Source organism: Myxine glutinosa, chromosome 12 (assembly GCF_964187855.1).
Source record: "Myxine glutinosa chromosome 12, kmMyxGlut1.1, whole genome shotgun sequence".
Lineage (NCBI taxonomy): Eukaryota > Metazoa > Chordata > Myxini > Myxiniformes > Myxinidae > Myxine > Myxine glutinosa.
The window spans coordinates 34583347-34597280 of record NC_136272.1 but is presented as its reverse complement, the minus strand read 5'-3'; the positions used below and the strand labels follow the sequence as shown (position 1 = coordinate 34597280).

The window sequence follows — 13934 nt, the reverse complement described above, 5'->3', positions numbered from 1 at the left end:
TTTTGATAAAGATAGACACCCCACCACCAGGACGAGGCTCAGGTCTATCATACCGGAGGAGGGAGTAACCAGGAAGAGATATTAAGGAATCAGAGACATCTTGAAGGAGGAAAGTCTCCGTTAAGCAGATCAAGTCTGGATTGTCAGAAGCAACCTGTATGGAGAGATCAGTCAGGTTTGAGCGAAGGCCCCGGATGTTTGAGGTCCATACCGTTAATGAAGAGAAAGGGGGAGCATCGGGTACAGGACAGGGGAGGGGAGGAGTAGGGTAAGATGAAGGATGAGAGGGGGAGGTAGGGAGAGCAGTTGATAGTGTGTCAGAGATTACAGAAGAGTTCCAAGAAAGGGAAGGATGAGGAGGATGAAAGGTTTGATGGTGAAGGGATGAGGCACAGTGAGGGGTTGTTTGAGGGGGGGCAGAGGAAAGTAGAAGGTTGGAGGGGGGTGGAGGTATGAGATAGAAGGGAGACGAAGTGGGGAGGAGGCAGCTTTGAGGAGGAGGGAGAATTGGAGAGGAATGGTATGGGGGGAGATTTGAATGGGAGGGGTTGGGGGGGAGTTTTGAAGGGGAGGAGTGAGGGGGGAGTTTAGGAGGGGAGGGGCAAGGGGGGAGTTTAGGAGTGGAGGGGCAAGGGGGGAGTTTAGGAGTGTAGGGGCAAGGGGGGGATTTGGAGGGGAGGGTCAAGGGGGGAGTTTATGAGGGGAAGGGCAAGGAGGGAGTTCAGGAGTGGAGGGGCAAGGGGGGAGTTTAGGAGTGGAGGGGCAAGGGGGGAGCTTAGGAGTGTAGGTGCAGGGGGGGGGGATTTGGAGGGGAGGGGCAAGGGGGGAGTTTCGAAAGTGGATGATTAATGAAAGACGAACATTGATAGCAAATTTGGTTTGTTGTGATTTTCAAGTTAGCAATCCGATTCAGAACGATGGAGGAGGGGTGGAATGAATGTGAATTTAGACCATGTAGTGAGGGAGACGTATAAGAGATTGAATTTCTTTTTTTTGACATGGAATGAGATGGAGAGGAATTTGAAAAAAGCCTTTTAAATAGGAAGAAAAACAGCGTGTTGTAATATACCACTGAATAAAACACTGAAGGGGAAAGTTTATACATATTTAAATAATGTTAAAACAGAACCGTAAACAATCTTATATGCACAAAGTACCAACGGGGGGAGAGCCGAGAGGGACCACCACGAGTCACGTGGACAGGGCAAAAGGTGGATGGCAAGGAGATAATGGGGGCGGGGCGAACAGCACACCTGGACAGAAAGTACAGGATGAGACAAACAGCACACGTGGAGAAAGGAAAAATAAATGTTTTTGGTTTGTTTTTTTTTTCGTTTTTTTTTGGTGGGGGGGGGGGGGGGGGTGGGGATTTAAAACGTTAGACAAAGAGTATTATGTTCGGGGTAGAAGGGAAAAAACTAAGAGCCAAGCAAAACACGATGTAGGGGAGTTAAGTAAACAAACACCGATGGGGGTACAAGGCCGCACACGCGGAGCAGAACACGATTAATTAATTACGAGTTACAGGAAATTCAAACCAAAACTAACTATAAACAAACAATATTACGCATGGACGATAAAATAACGAGTTGAAATTTGACAAACACACGAATGAAAAAATAACCGCTTTGGATGCCCGGAGAGAACCAAGCCTCAAGGTCGGAAGCTTCAACAAATAGGCCACGTGGCGCGAAATACTCGACTATTTTTTACAGGTATGAAAGATTAACACCGATAATAATCTTCCCAGGGACACGCAAAAGGTACACACACGTAAGATAAATACAGTTTCGACAAAAATACAAATGTGACAATTACTTAACTTCGAGCGTGCGTGAGGATCGTGGAACAGCTTCGAAAAACCGTGACCGCCTCGACCAATTGATCTATTTAACACCTCCCCCACCTCCATAGTTGCCATTGAAGACAAAAGATTAATCAAGAACTACACATGAGATGTAAGTGCAAGGTTAAAATTGTATGGTAATTTTTCAGACAAGAAAGACGAACAGCTTGACCGCTCTGTATTGCAGTGAACATAAAGGCAAAGGTGGAGACAGAGACATGTCTTGATTACCGAGCTATACTGAAGAAGTGGGAGCAAGAGAAGTTGGACAAAGAAAGGGAGTTGAAAGACTTGCCAAAAATGAACCAGGTAAATGTTGAGTTGACAACATATCAAAAACTCATGCTTGGGATGTTGCACCAAGTCACATGTTGCGACATTCTTCATTTTATTCTGAAAGCGGCACTGACTGCACTGCTTCGTCATTGTTGCTGCTCTACGATTTTCGCTTGGTTCTATCACCTTTGCCCAGCTCCACCCACCCTATGCATCCAATGTGTCCCACCTGTTACCTCCGCCAGCGAAGGTGGACGGAGGTTATGTCTCACCAGTGTCTGTTTGTTTGCCTGTATGCAGGATATCTAAAAGTTGTGGATGGATTCGTACGATACTTGGTGGATGGATTGGGTGTGTGACCAGGACAAATCGATTAGATTTGGGTGATGATCCAGACACTGTAATTTTTAAAGTAATTCTTCCATTGGGCGATCGGGCCAAAAACGACATGTAGCACGATATCTCAAAAAGTTGTAGACGAATTCCTATGAAACTTGGTGGACAGGTTGGGTGACAATGACAAATTGATTGGATTTTGTTGAAGATCCGGATCCGATAAATTTTTTAAATTATTCAAGTGATTCTTCACCATTGAGAGATTGGGCCAAAACGATATGTACTGTGATGTTTCGATTAAGTTGTGGACGGATTATGACAAAACTTGGTGGATGATTTGGGTGAGTGACAAGAACAAGCCGACTTTATTTTGGTTCAGGTCCAGATGCAGATGCAACCGATCAGTGGATGCAAAACATAAACTGTTCAGCCTAGTCGAGCCGTTCTAGTTTTGTGCCGTTCTAGTCTTGTTTTGTATATATATATATATATATATTTTTTTTTTTTTTTACCAATTAGAAGATACACATGCACAGTCGATAAATATTTGATAAAGCGATCTTGCACAAGGGTCAAGAGACAGCTTGAAAAACAAAGTGGGGATATTTATTGGGTAATCTTTGAAACATTGTTGGAATCATAAATTTCAATAGGTTTTTACCCAGATAAGTCTATACAATGTCTACTAGTAATTACATCCGCCACCAAAGGTGGATGGAGGTTATGTTTTCACCCCTGTCTGTCTGCTTGGCTGTCTGTTTGTTTGTCTGACTGTTTGTGAACAAGATATCTCAACAAGTTGTGGATGGATTCAGACGAAATTTGGCAGAGATGTGACAAGGACGAAATGATTCGATTTTGGTGAAGATCTGGATTCGGACCCGCCTACTATAATTTTTTAAGTGATTCTTCACCATTGGGAGATAGGGCCAAAAACGATGCATATCAGGATATCTCAAAAAGTTGTGGATGGATTTGGATGAACCTTGGTGGACCGGTTGGGTGTGTGACAAGAACGATTCAATTCGATTTTGGTGAAGATGTGAATATGGATTCGGATATGAGAATTATTTAATTCATGTGATTCTTCACCATTGGGAGATAGGGCCAAAAACGATACATAGCAGGATATCTCAAACTTATGGATGGATTTGGACGAAACTTGTTGGACAGGTTGTGAGTGTGTGACGAGGAAAATCGATTCAATTTTGGTGAAGATCTAGATCCGGATCCAGCTAGTATAATTTTTAAAGTGATTCTTCATCATTGAGTGATATGTCCAAAAACGAGGGATAGATCAAGGTATGAAAGACTGAACCTATGGTGATTCCTGTGATTGATTTTGATTAAATGTGATTGTTGTATTGTGATTTTCTGGTCTACTCTAAGATACAAAATGTAAACTGTTCACCAGGCGGAGGTATGCTCTCTACTGAGTGCCGTTCTAGTTATTATGGAGGAGTATTGTACCGAAATTTGAAATGAAATATATATATTTGTGCAAGTTGGTCTTATTGGATGTGTGGCCTTCACTCGCTCACATTTTGATTTATATATGCTTGTCACGTGCTTTTATTCCCATGAGCTGTAGTATGCACCACACTGCAATGTGAACGTCTATAATTTTTATGTGGCTATAGCACTTTCTGATTGCTTTCATGACAGCCAATCACAGTGCAGGATGTCAATGTTACTCTTTTTCTCTTTCTCTTTCTTATTCTTTCTTGTTACTCTTTCTTTGGGATTGATTGTACTTTCTGTACTTTTTTTTTTTATATCCACATTCAGGCACAGTTTATCCAGTTGTGCAAGACTCTTTACAACCTCTTTGGACAAGAGCAGAATGAGCAGGAACTATATCGTGCCATAGCCGTTGTTGCCAACCTCCTGCTTCGCATTGGCGAGGCAGGCCAAAGATCCTTACGGGGCAACCCAAGCTTTCTTTGGACTCCTCGCGAAGGTGCAAGCTTGGATGTCGCTCATAGTTTTTCAAATGAATCAAATTCAACAGAAGGATCCTGCTTTCAGGTAAACAGGCATTAACACAATAAACAGAAACTATCCAAATCCAGTTTTTAAACCTCTGTTAAATTTACAGATCTAACTTTTACAAATTCACATAATTCACTGGAAAAATATAATTGTATGAAAACTTGTTGGAGCTGAATTCTCATTCAAGGTTTGTAAGTTATTCCATTTTAATTTGGTGTTAACATCGATTTTGGATGCAGAAATGTGTAGTATTATGATGCTGTGTTCCAGCTGGAGGGTTTGACCATTCCTCGAATTATCAGACAGCAACCAACTTGGCGCAATTAACTGCTTTGCATAAAATGTCAGAGAAGATGGGTCCTTATTTACTCTATGACTATGAATTGGATTTCTCTGGCCATTCTTGTATCGGTTTTGAAGCTCATTTAAGAGAGCAACAACAGGTGACAAAGGGTCAATACATTCAATGGCATAAAGGGGAAGCAGGAAGACAAGAACAGATGGATGCATCACAGTAAGTGAAATCAGGACAGTGTCGACAACGGGATAGTAAAGCACAAGTGAGCAGTACACGGCAGAGTGATTCCTTGTAGGGAAGAGCACCTGACAACTCGGGAAGGTACTTCCACAGGTGAGAACAAGAAAGAGCAATCGGAGATTGCAGACCCTCGCCAGGATGTTTTCATTGGTTTTTAAGTCTTTTGTGTTAAAAACATATATGGCGGCCGAACCACGTGAACGATGACGTCCGAACCACATGACCGATGACGTCGTCATTATTATTATTTTTTCTCCACCAGTTTATGCCGACATGGCGCTCAAGAAATTTCATCTTGATTGGATGAAGTTTTGTACTTGTCGAATTATGACGTCATAATGGAGGCACCTATGCCATAATCATTAACACATTTTATTCCCCATGGAGAGTTCTTTACAATGAGCCATGTCTCAATTTCTTTCTATTCAGTGCTTTCTGAGATATAGAGGTGCAAAGTTTTTCGATTTTTCCAAGATGGCGGCCGAACCACTTAACCTATGACGTCATAATTATCAGTAAAGAATTCTACATGTGGAGTTGCACCTATGCTGAAAATTTCCTGTCAATCGGACCAACGGTTGCAGAGAAAATCGTATTTATTCTGTGCCCACAAACAGTCAAACAAACGGACTCAAATGCAATACCCTCTCCCCTGGCGAGGGTAACAAGAAAAAGAGCAATCAGAGATTGCAAACCCTCGCCAGGATGTATTTTCAGTGGTTTTTAAGGCTGTTGTGTTCAACAAATATGGCGGCCGAACCATGTGACCGATTACATCATCATAATTTTTTTTTCTCCACCCATTTATGCTTGCGTGACCCTCAACAAATTTCATCTTAATCGGATGAAGTTTTGTACTTGTCGAATTATGACATCATAATGGAGGCACCTATGACATCATCATTAACATATTTTATTCCCTGTAGAGAGTTCTTTACAATGAGCCATGTCTCAATTTTTTATATTCAGTGCTTTCGGAGATATAGAGGTGAAATATTGTTTTGGTTTTTCCAAGATGGCGGTCGAACCACGTGAACGATGATGTCATAATTGTTATTTTTTTTCTCCACCAGTTTATGCCGACATGGCGCTCAATAAATTTCATCTTGATTGGATGAAGTTTTGTACTTGTCGAATTATGACGTCATAATGGAGGCACCTTTGACATCATCATTAACATATTTTATTCCCCATGGAGAGTTCTTTACAATGAGCCATTTCTCAATTTTTTCTATTTAGTGCTTTCCGAGATATAGAGGTGCAAAGTTTTTCGATTTTCCCAAGATGGCGGCAGAACCACGTGACCTATGACGTCATAATTATTTTAAAAAAATTCTGCATGTGGAGTTGAACCTATGGCAAAAATTTCCTGTCAATCGAACCAACGGTTGCAGAGAAAATCATATTTATTTTGTGCGGACAAACAGACAAACAAACGGACTCGAATGCAATACCCTCTCCTCTGGCGAGGGAAATAACAAATGCAATACCTCCTGCGAGGGTAATAGGAGGGTGGGTGAGTCGGATGAAAAAAGAAAGTGAGCATTATGCATAGAGTGGGAGAGTGGAACAAGAGAAATATTTCTGCAAGAACATGTGATTTGGGGAGAGGCGTTTGTGTGGAGAGGCAAAAGCAGCATAAAAGTTTTTCCAAAATTTTTTTGCCCATCAATTAATCTATTTTCCTTCAGTTGTAACATTTGATTTGTCACAAAATATCAGTGCTTTACAAAAATGGTGAGAGTATGCTCTCAGATCTCTGACTCAGCACATGAAAAAGCTGAATGCCTCAAATCTGTGTTTGCCTCAAAATCTTGCATCCCACACCCATTGCTCTCTGCCCCCCCCCACCCCCCCACCTCCCCCTCACACACTCTGTGCCCTCTCCTGACAAGGTGAAGTTTCTGTCAAACCTCAATTCTGCAACTGGACCAGACGGCATCGGGCCACGGGTCCTAAAATCCTGCCCTGCTGCTCTTTCACACCCTCTCTCAATTCTCTTCACCCTCTCTTTTGCTCAATGTCATCTGCCATCTACTTGGAAATCAGCCAACATCACCGCTTTACACAAAAAATGTGCAAAAACAGATCCTTGCAACGACAGACCAATCAGCTTGCTCCCAATCATCAGCAAGGTCATGGAATTCATCATTGTTTCTGACATCAAATCCTTCCTCTTCTCCAATGGCTTGATCTCTGATCATCAATTTGGTTTCAGACCAGGTCATTCTACTCTGGACATGCTGCTTCTGCTGTCTCAACAATGGATGGAGGTCCTCAATGCCAAACAGGAAATCAGAGCTGTCTCCCTTGACATATCTCATGCCTTCGATACGGTCTGGCACCCAGCTCTGCTCATCAAACTCTCCACCTATGGTATCCATGGAAATCTCCACGCATTGGTTGCAGACTTCCTCTACGGTCGTCGTCAACGTGTGGCTCTGAATGGGTTTCTCTCATCTCCCCTTCCTGTTCAGGCTGGAGTTCCCCAAGGCAGTGTTCTGGGCCCTGTGCTTTTTCCGGTCTTCATCAATGATCTGTCCGACTCTCTGGAAAATCCTCTCTATCTATTTGATGATGACTCCACCCTCTACTGATCCATATCCCAACCCTCAGATCGACAGGCAGCAGTCTCTTCAGACCTGGATAAAATCACAAACTGGTCAAACAAGTGGAACATGTCGTTCAATCCTGACAAATCTCACACTCTCTCTATGTCTCTCCGAAAAGACCATTTGGAAAACCCTCCCATCTACTTTCTCAACAATCCTCTCCAAGAAGTTCTGTCGCTCAAGCTTTCGGGTCTCACTATCACCCATGATCTTTCCTGGGAAAACCACATTTCCAAGCTGGCCTCCAAAGCCAGACGCCAACTGGGCATCCTCCATCGTGTGAAGTCCTTCCTTTGCACACCTGTGCTCCTCACCACATACAAGGCTTTCATCCACAGCTCAATGGAAAACTGCTCTCCCCTCTGGGCTGGTGCTCCTGCCTCACACCCAGCTCGGCTTCACGCTGTTGAAACCAAAGCTTTTAGAATCATTGGAATCTCCCGTGATGAAGCTGATTCTGAGGGCCTTTAACTCTCTCACCACAGGCAGGTAGGTGGTCTTTCTGTCTTCTACCGACTCCTCTCTGGCATAGCTCCCCCAGCTCTGGCTGTGCTCTTTCCTCCAAATATTCCTGCAGGGTGCCCAAGATCTGTCAGCAAACCTCTTCTGGTGAAACTGCCAAATTCAAGACTGCTCACCTTCACTCTTTCATTCCTCTTTTTCTCCTACCTCTGGAACAAACTCCCACAATGTCTTCAATCCCACTTCTCCCTCAAGGTCTTCAAAACAGATGTTCACCACCATCTCTTATTTCCCTATCTGAAACCTTGATCTTTTCTACCCCTGGTAATACTCCCTAAATCTACCTTTTTCAAATCCCGTTTTGTTCCCTGAAATTACTATTAGTGTCAATTTGTTGTATACCTTGTACCCTTCCCCCACCCCCTCCCCCTCCACCCCCACGCCCTCCAATGCCCCAGCCCTCTCCCTTCTGCAGATTTACCAATGTCCTTGTTCTCTACTGTCGTGCTTCCCTCTCTCTCTCTCCCCTCTTGTCTTCTGCTTCCTTTATTATATGAGCCTCGACTTTGTATTCAAACCCCCCCCCCCCCCAAAAAAAAAATAATAAAATTAAGCAAAAACAAAAATGATTTTTCCCTTGTTCACTACTTTGAGATTTATTTGTATTTGAAAAGTGCTTTGTAAATAAAATTTATTGTTTATTATTTTAATGCCCCTATTTTTTTATAATTGCTGTGAGGAACAGATATATGAAATAGTGTGTGCCTGCATGCATGCTCTACCAAACTATGCAGAAACCTGGAAAAGGTGGCATTTGATTTGCAATGCAACTGCAGTGGATGAAATTGCAATTAATGAAGCTCTTGTGCTAATTGTATGTTGTGCTGCATAGCAGGCCAAGGCATGTGGAGCCGAATCTGGCCAGGCCAGTAGCAACAATGCTTCGACCACATTCTTGCTGTTCAGCTCGTCGGCTGCGCAGCCACCAGACTGTGGGATTTTGTCTGATGGAGCAGCTGAAGTTGAAGCTGCCAACGTGGACAAGTCTCGTTCTCCATCAGAAAGTGGATCGGCGCAACAGATGACAATACGGACCCTAAACCAAGATGGCTGGACCATCACTTGTGAACAGTTTCTTGCTTCGCTGCTCACCGAGCCCACCCTGGTGACATTTTTTGAACAGCCAATAGATGTGGCAGCTAAGATTTGCAACGCGCAGGCCTCTGTGCTAACTCACCGTTTGGGACCTGTGGATTTTTGTAATTTAATAAACCATTAAGTGTTTCACATCATGTTGAATGCTCTGACGACCTGTATTCCTCACAAAAATTTGCACTGTGTGCACTACCTTGTTTTCCACAGAAAAGGGCAAATTGTCACAGCCGCTATACCATTCTGCCTTTTTTTTTTTTTTTACCAGGCCATTGTTTATGCCTGAGAAGTATTACAGGGCTATGTATTTCCTGGTATTTTTCCCCTCCATGTGGACATACATAGTTCCTGCAAAACAAGTGTAGAATACCTTGTTTCAATTTTGTTGTTGTTTGAAGGACCAAGTTTGATCTTGTTTTGTATTTAGTTACAATTGAGTGTGTTCTGTTCATGGTCCTGTTTTACTTGCCATCAGACTTGAACACTGGTGCAACTCAAGTTAACAATAATCCACTGAGGTCTCGGGGTAACTGCGGACATGTATTCTGTTGCTGATTCTCCACAGCAGCTCCAGAGATTCACCACCTGCAGTTGAGCTACGTATATCTTCGAAATGCTGAGTCCCTTTCCAATATGTTCAGGACAGCCTGGAAAAGAAAGGTGTAATGTGTTAATTGTTCTGCATATGACAACGACCTATGCATGGATGTTCCTTTTCCACGTTTCGTTCCTCCTCTGAGTGATTTTAGCAGCATTCCAGGAGATGCATCCAATCGACCTTTGATAATTGTACATGCAAAATGATAACATTGTTATTACAGTATTTCTTTTCGTTCAAATAATTTAGTTTTCCTTTCTTCTCACACACTTGTGCTGTCCTACCTGTTGGTGGGTGTGCATGTCAGGTTTAGCCTAAATGAAAGGAAATACATTATGTCTGCACCCTGTATACTCCTAACAAGTTATCCATCCATGTCGCTCAATGAGGCTGAGACCCAATGGCCAAAGTATACAGTCCAACTCGCGCACACATGGACTTCAGGTTGAAGCAAATGGTCAACCAATTATGCATCTTAACCTTAAGAGACACAATAGATGGTCGTACCATGACGGGTCCTCTGGCCTTCATCGGTCTTATGGGAAATGCCTTTATATACTACAAAAAATGTCAACAATCCAATAATTTTAACAGCTTGGGATGGGCACCTTGGCCCCATGGTCAAAGCCCCAGACTGGCCTTCAGCAGGAGTGAATTCATTTATTCCTTAATTCCTTCCCTTCCTTTCTTCCCTCACAGAAAGCAAATCGACATGTGGTCCTGTGATGGAGTGTGTGCCATTGGCACCTCTTAACTCTAATGGTGACCATGCACCTGGCTCTAAGCTGTCTAGCCTGGTGTCAATGTGTGTGCTGTTCCTGGATGGACGTTAAACTGGGCTTCCTATCTGCCAGTAGGCGTTGATGGACGTTAAAGAGACCTCGGTGTCCTTCGCGAAGAGAAGGCGAGGTTTTGATGACACCTTGACCAAATTCATGCTCTTAACTAAAGGGGGCACTGCATTATCAGTACATCTGTGCCCCCAAAATATGCCAATATCTGCACATCCATGTGCTGCTCATGAAAGAAGAATAAGAATGATTTGGAGAAAGATTTAGATTAATATTGCAGTAACCGTTTAGTCACAAACACATCACAAGTGTGTTTAAAGTACAGAAGTGGAGGGCAGCAATTAATATAAAGGTGTTAATAGGTACAAGAGTGGCACGGGGTCGAGTACATACCTCCACCAGCCTGATCTGTTTACGTTTTGTATCCCACTGACCCTTTGTCGAGATATTTGAAATCAATTGATATGGCGGAGTACATGACCATCAATTGGCGGGGTAGGCAGTTTGGATCTGTTTTGTGTACGTCTTCTATTGTCCATGTCGACATTTGGAAATATACAGACTTGGCATTTAATATGGATTTTTTTTTTTCCTTGACTTGGGTTTACTTTCTTAACTCAGTATATCAATCTAGTGAGTTTCTTTTACACTTTGGTGATTTATTTGTTAAAAGAACCATGTCACTGATTGTCTGTCGCAGCAAGAAGTCAACAACAGGATTATATCACAGGTGGCATGGCAAAATGTATGGACAGGTGCATTTGATCATTGGCTTCACAGTCGGGTATACAAGGGTTGTTGCGTTCTGTATTGGTGGAAAACAACTGCTGCACGTCTCCAAAAGTTATTGCCGCTTCCTCTGGAGATGGTCCGTCAACTCGACAATGCTGTTTGTCATGGAGTGGTGGCTTTACGAAATTACGGCATGAAACAGCGTGCTATTGCTCGGCAGTATGGCATCACTCAAGGTCAGGTGTCAAAGATCCTGAAACGAAATGCTGAGAGGGGTGTCCCTACTCCAATACCGAGGCCAGGACGTCCCCGCAGAACCACAAGGAGGGATGATCGCCAGCTGCACCGGTTAGTCCGCAATGGCCGTACCAAGTCAGCTAATCGGCTTAGGGCTGAGTGGCAGCAACTGACAAATGTGCCTGTATCCAGAAGGCTAGTCAACCAACGACTGGTTCAAGCAGGCTATCGTGCCAGGCGTCCCCTGAGAAAGCCACGCCTGACCAGACAACACCGCCAGCGCCGATTGCAGTGGGCCAGAGAGCACCGTCAATGGCAGCCAGGACACTGGAATCATGTGATCTTCAGTGACGAGTCTAGATTTCTGGTCTATCGTCAAGATGGCCGCGTCCGAGTGCGCAGACAAGTGCATGAAGCCTACACAAAGATTGTATAGTGCCAAGAGTCCAAGCTGGGGGTGGTGGGGTGACCGTTTGGGCTGCTTTTCATGCAGGGGGCAAAACTGACCTGGTTGTTCTGAATGGAAACCTGAACCAGTTCAAGTACAGGGCCATTCTGGAAGAAACATTGCTTCCATTTGCTCGTGCAGCCTTTCGAGGAAACTTTGTCTTCCAAGATGACAATGCACGGCCTCATCGTGCTCGCATGATCCAACACTTTCTTGCTGACCGTGGTGTAGAGCATATGGAGTGGCCTGCTATGTCCCCGGATATGAATCCGATAGAGAACTTGTGGGCAGAATTAACGCGTCAAATCGACCACTTGGACCAGCAGCCGACCTCTGTGCGTGAATTGCAGCAGGCTATTGTCACTGCATGGCAAGCGATTCCTGTCCAAACCTTGGCAAATCTCTTGAACAGCATGCCTCAACGTGTACGTGCTCTCCTGAATGCTCGTGGGGGTTACACGAAGTACTGAACTGTAATTTTACTGTCCGTAATCCCAGTCGTGATTTACCTTTTGTTTTTGTTAAAAAAAAATTTGGCTAATGTGCAAAATAAAGAGATACTTCTGGAAAACGTACAGAAGGTTAACACTATTGTCCATGAATTGAGTTCGATATCAGTTTACATCACTTTCAAGGATCAATTTATTTGTTTCAAAATGTCAAATGTGGTTTTTGTTTCTTTTAAAGGTCACATTAACAAAATCTAGAATAATTTCAACATAATTCCAATTAACTTTTGGTTCTAAGACATCTTGAAAAGTGAGTTCACCCCCACAAAAAAATATTCCATATTAAATGCCAAGTCTGTATATTTTAAATTGTTATATTTTTCATTCATATATCTTGTATATAAAAAAACATAATGAAGCTGTGTGTGTATGAAGCCTTCAAACTCATTGGCTGGAGAGCTACTTTGACTCCACCCACAATTGCCAGGGAAAAGAATCGATGCCTCCACTACGTTGGCTTTTCTGGTAAACCTAAGATGTCTTCAAAAATATCATATTCACAATTTTAATTGTCTTAACGATATCGCCACGATATGCACATAAGCAGTAGGTGCGTATTTGCTTCATGCATGTAAGCCGGGTTTTTTTTTTTTTTTTGGGAGCGATGAAAGTAGTGGTCTGACCAATACACCGCCCAAATAAAGTGTTGAGCAATTTTGCATAAGAAATGATTTTTGTACGTAATTAGCCCGAGTTGTCAGGATTGAATATTGATGTGTAGTGTTATTCGTCGTGGTAGTGGCTATTTCAAGTCATAATGTAATAAATACTGTATGTCAATTAATAGCCGGCGAAGCCGGTGTTGTGAATGAACGCGTACGTATTATGTTGAAAAGCCAGATTTTGCTGGATCCTTTGAGAATTTCTACGCTTTAACGCACCAAATCGCTCCATGGAGGCCGCCATCTTGCGGATGCGGAAGTATGCATAAAATTTTTTTTAAAGTTCAATATGAGTTTGTTTCACCCGTCTTTGTGTGATTCACAATCTTATGCACCTCTAATTTATAATTAAAATACTTTACGACCAACCTCATTCCCTGGGCCTGCACGGGCCCTGGTTATCTTCAACGAAAATCGTCACCAAACACCGGAACCAATGAGATTCGAGCATTTGAAAAAATATTTCAAAAAAGTTTTACCGCGTTTACGTTTACGTTACCGCGTTTCAGAGGCTGAAAACGGCGTCAAATATACTAAAATTGATGAAGAATTATTTTTTAGAAATCTCACGGCCGTAGGGGATAGTTTTTCACGGCCGGAAATATCCGAAGTTGAGACGGAATTCACCGAATTAATCAAGAAGGAAATTTTATAAATTTTAATCTCATCCAGAATGCAAATGGTGTCATTTTGAACTAGGTACCTACTACACCTACCTACTACCAACTACCTAACCTACTGAT

General features: G+C 42.9%; 1 protein-coding gene across 5 annotated transcripts in view; it reads left to right on the top strand.

Moving 5' to 3' along the window:
* The window catches only part of LOC137437967 (TBC1 domain family member 9), a 105145-nt gene extending 95068 nt beyond the window's left edge, over positions 1 to 10077 (top strand). For 3 of the 5 annotated variants that reach the window (XM_068132768.2, XM_068132769.2, XM_068132766.2), the window contains 3 exons: positions 2034 to 2155; positions 4247 to 4486; positions 8955 to 10077. In XM_068132768.2, the coding sequence (XP_067988869.2) occupies positions 2034 to 2155; positions 4247 to 4486; positions 8955 to 9341 (749 nt within the window). In that variant the 3' untranslated portion in view covers positions 9342 to 10077. The remainder of the gene's footprint in view (positions 1 to 2033; positions 2156 to 4246; positions 4487 to 8954) is intronic. The other 2 variants (XM_068132767.2, XM_078766725.1) reach the window with 1 other exon arrangement.
* The last annotated feature ends 3857 nt before the right edge of the window (positions 10078 to 13934 follow it).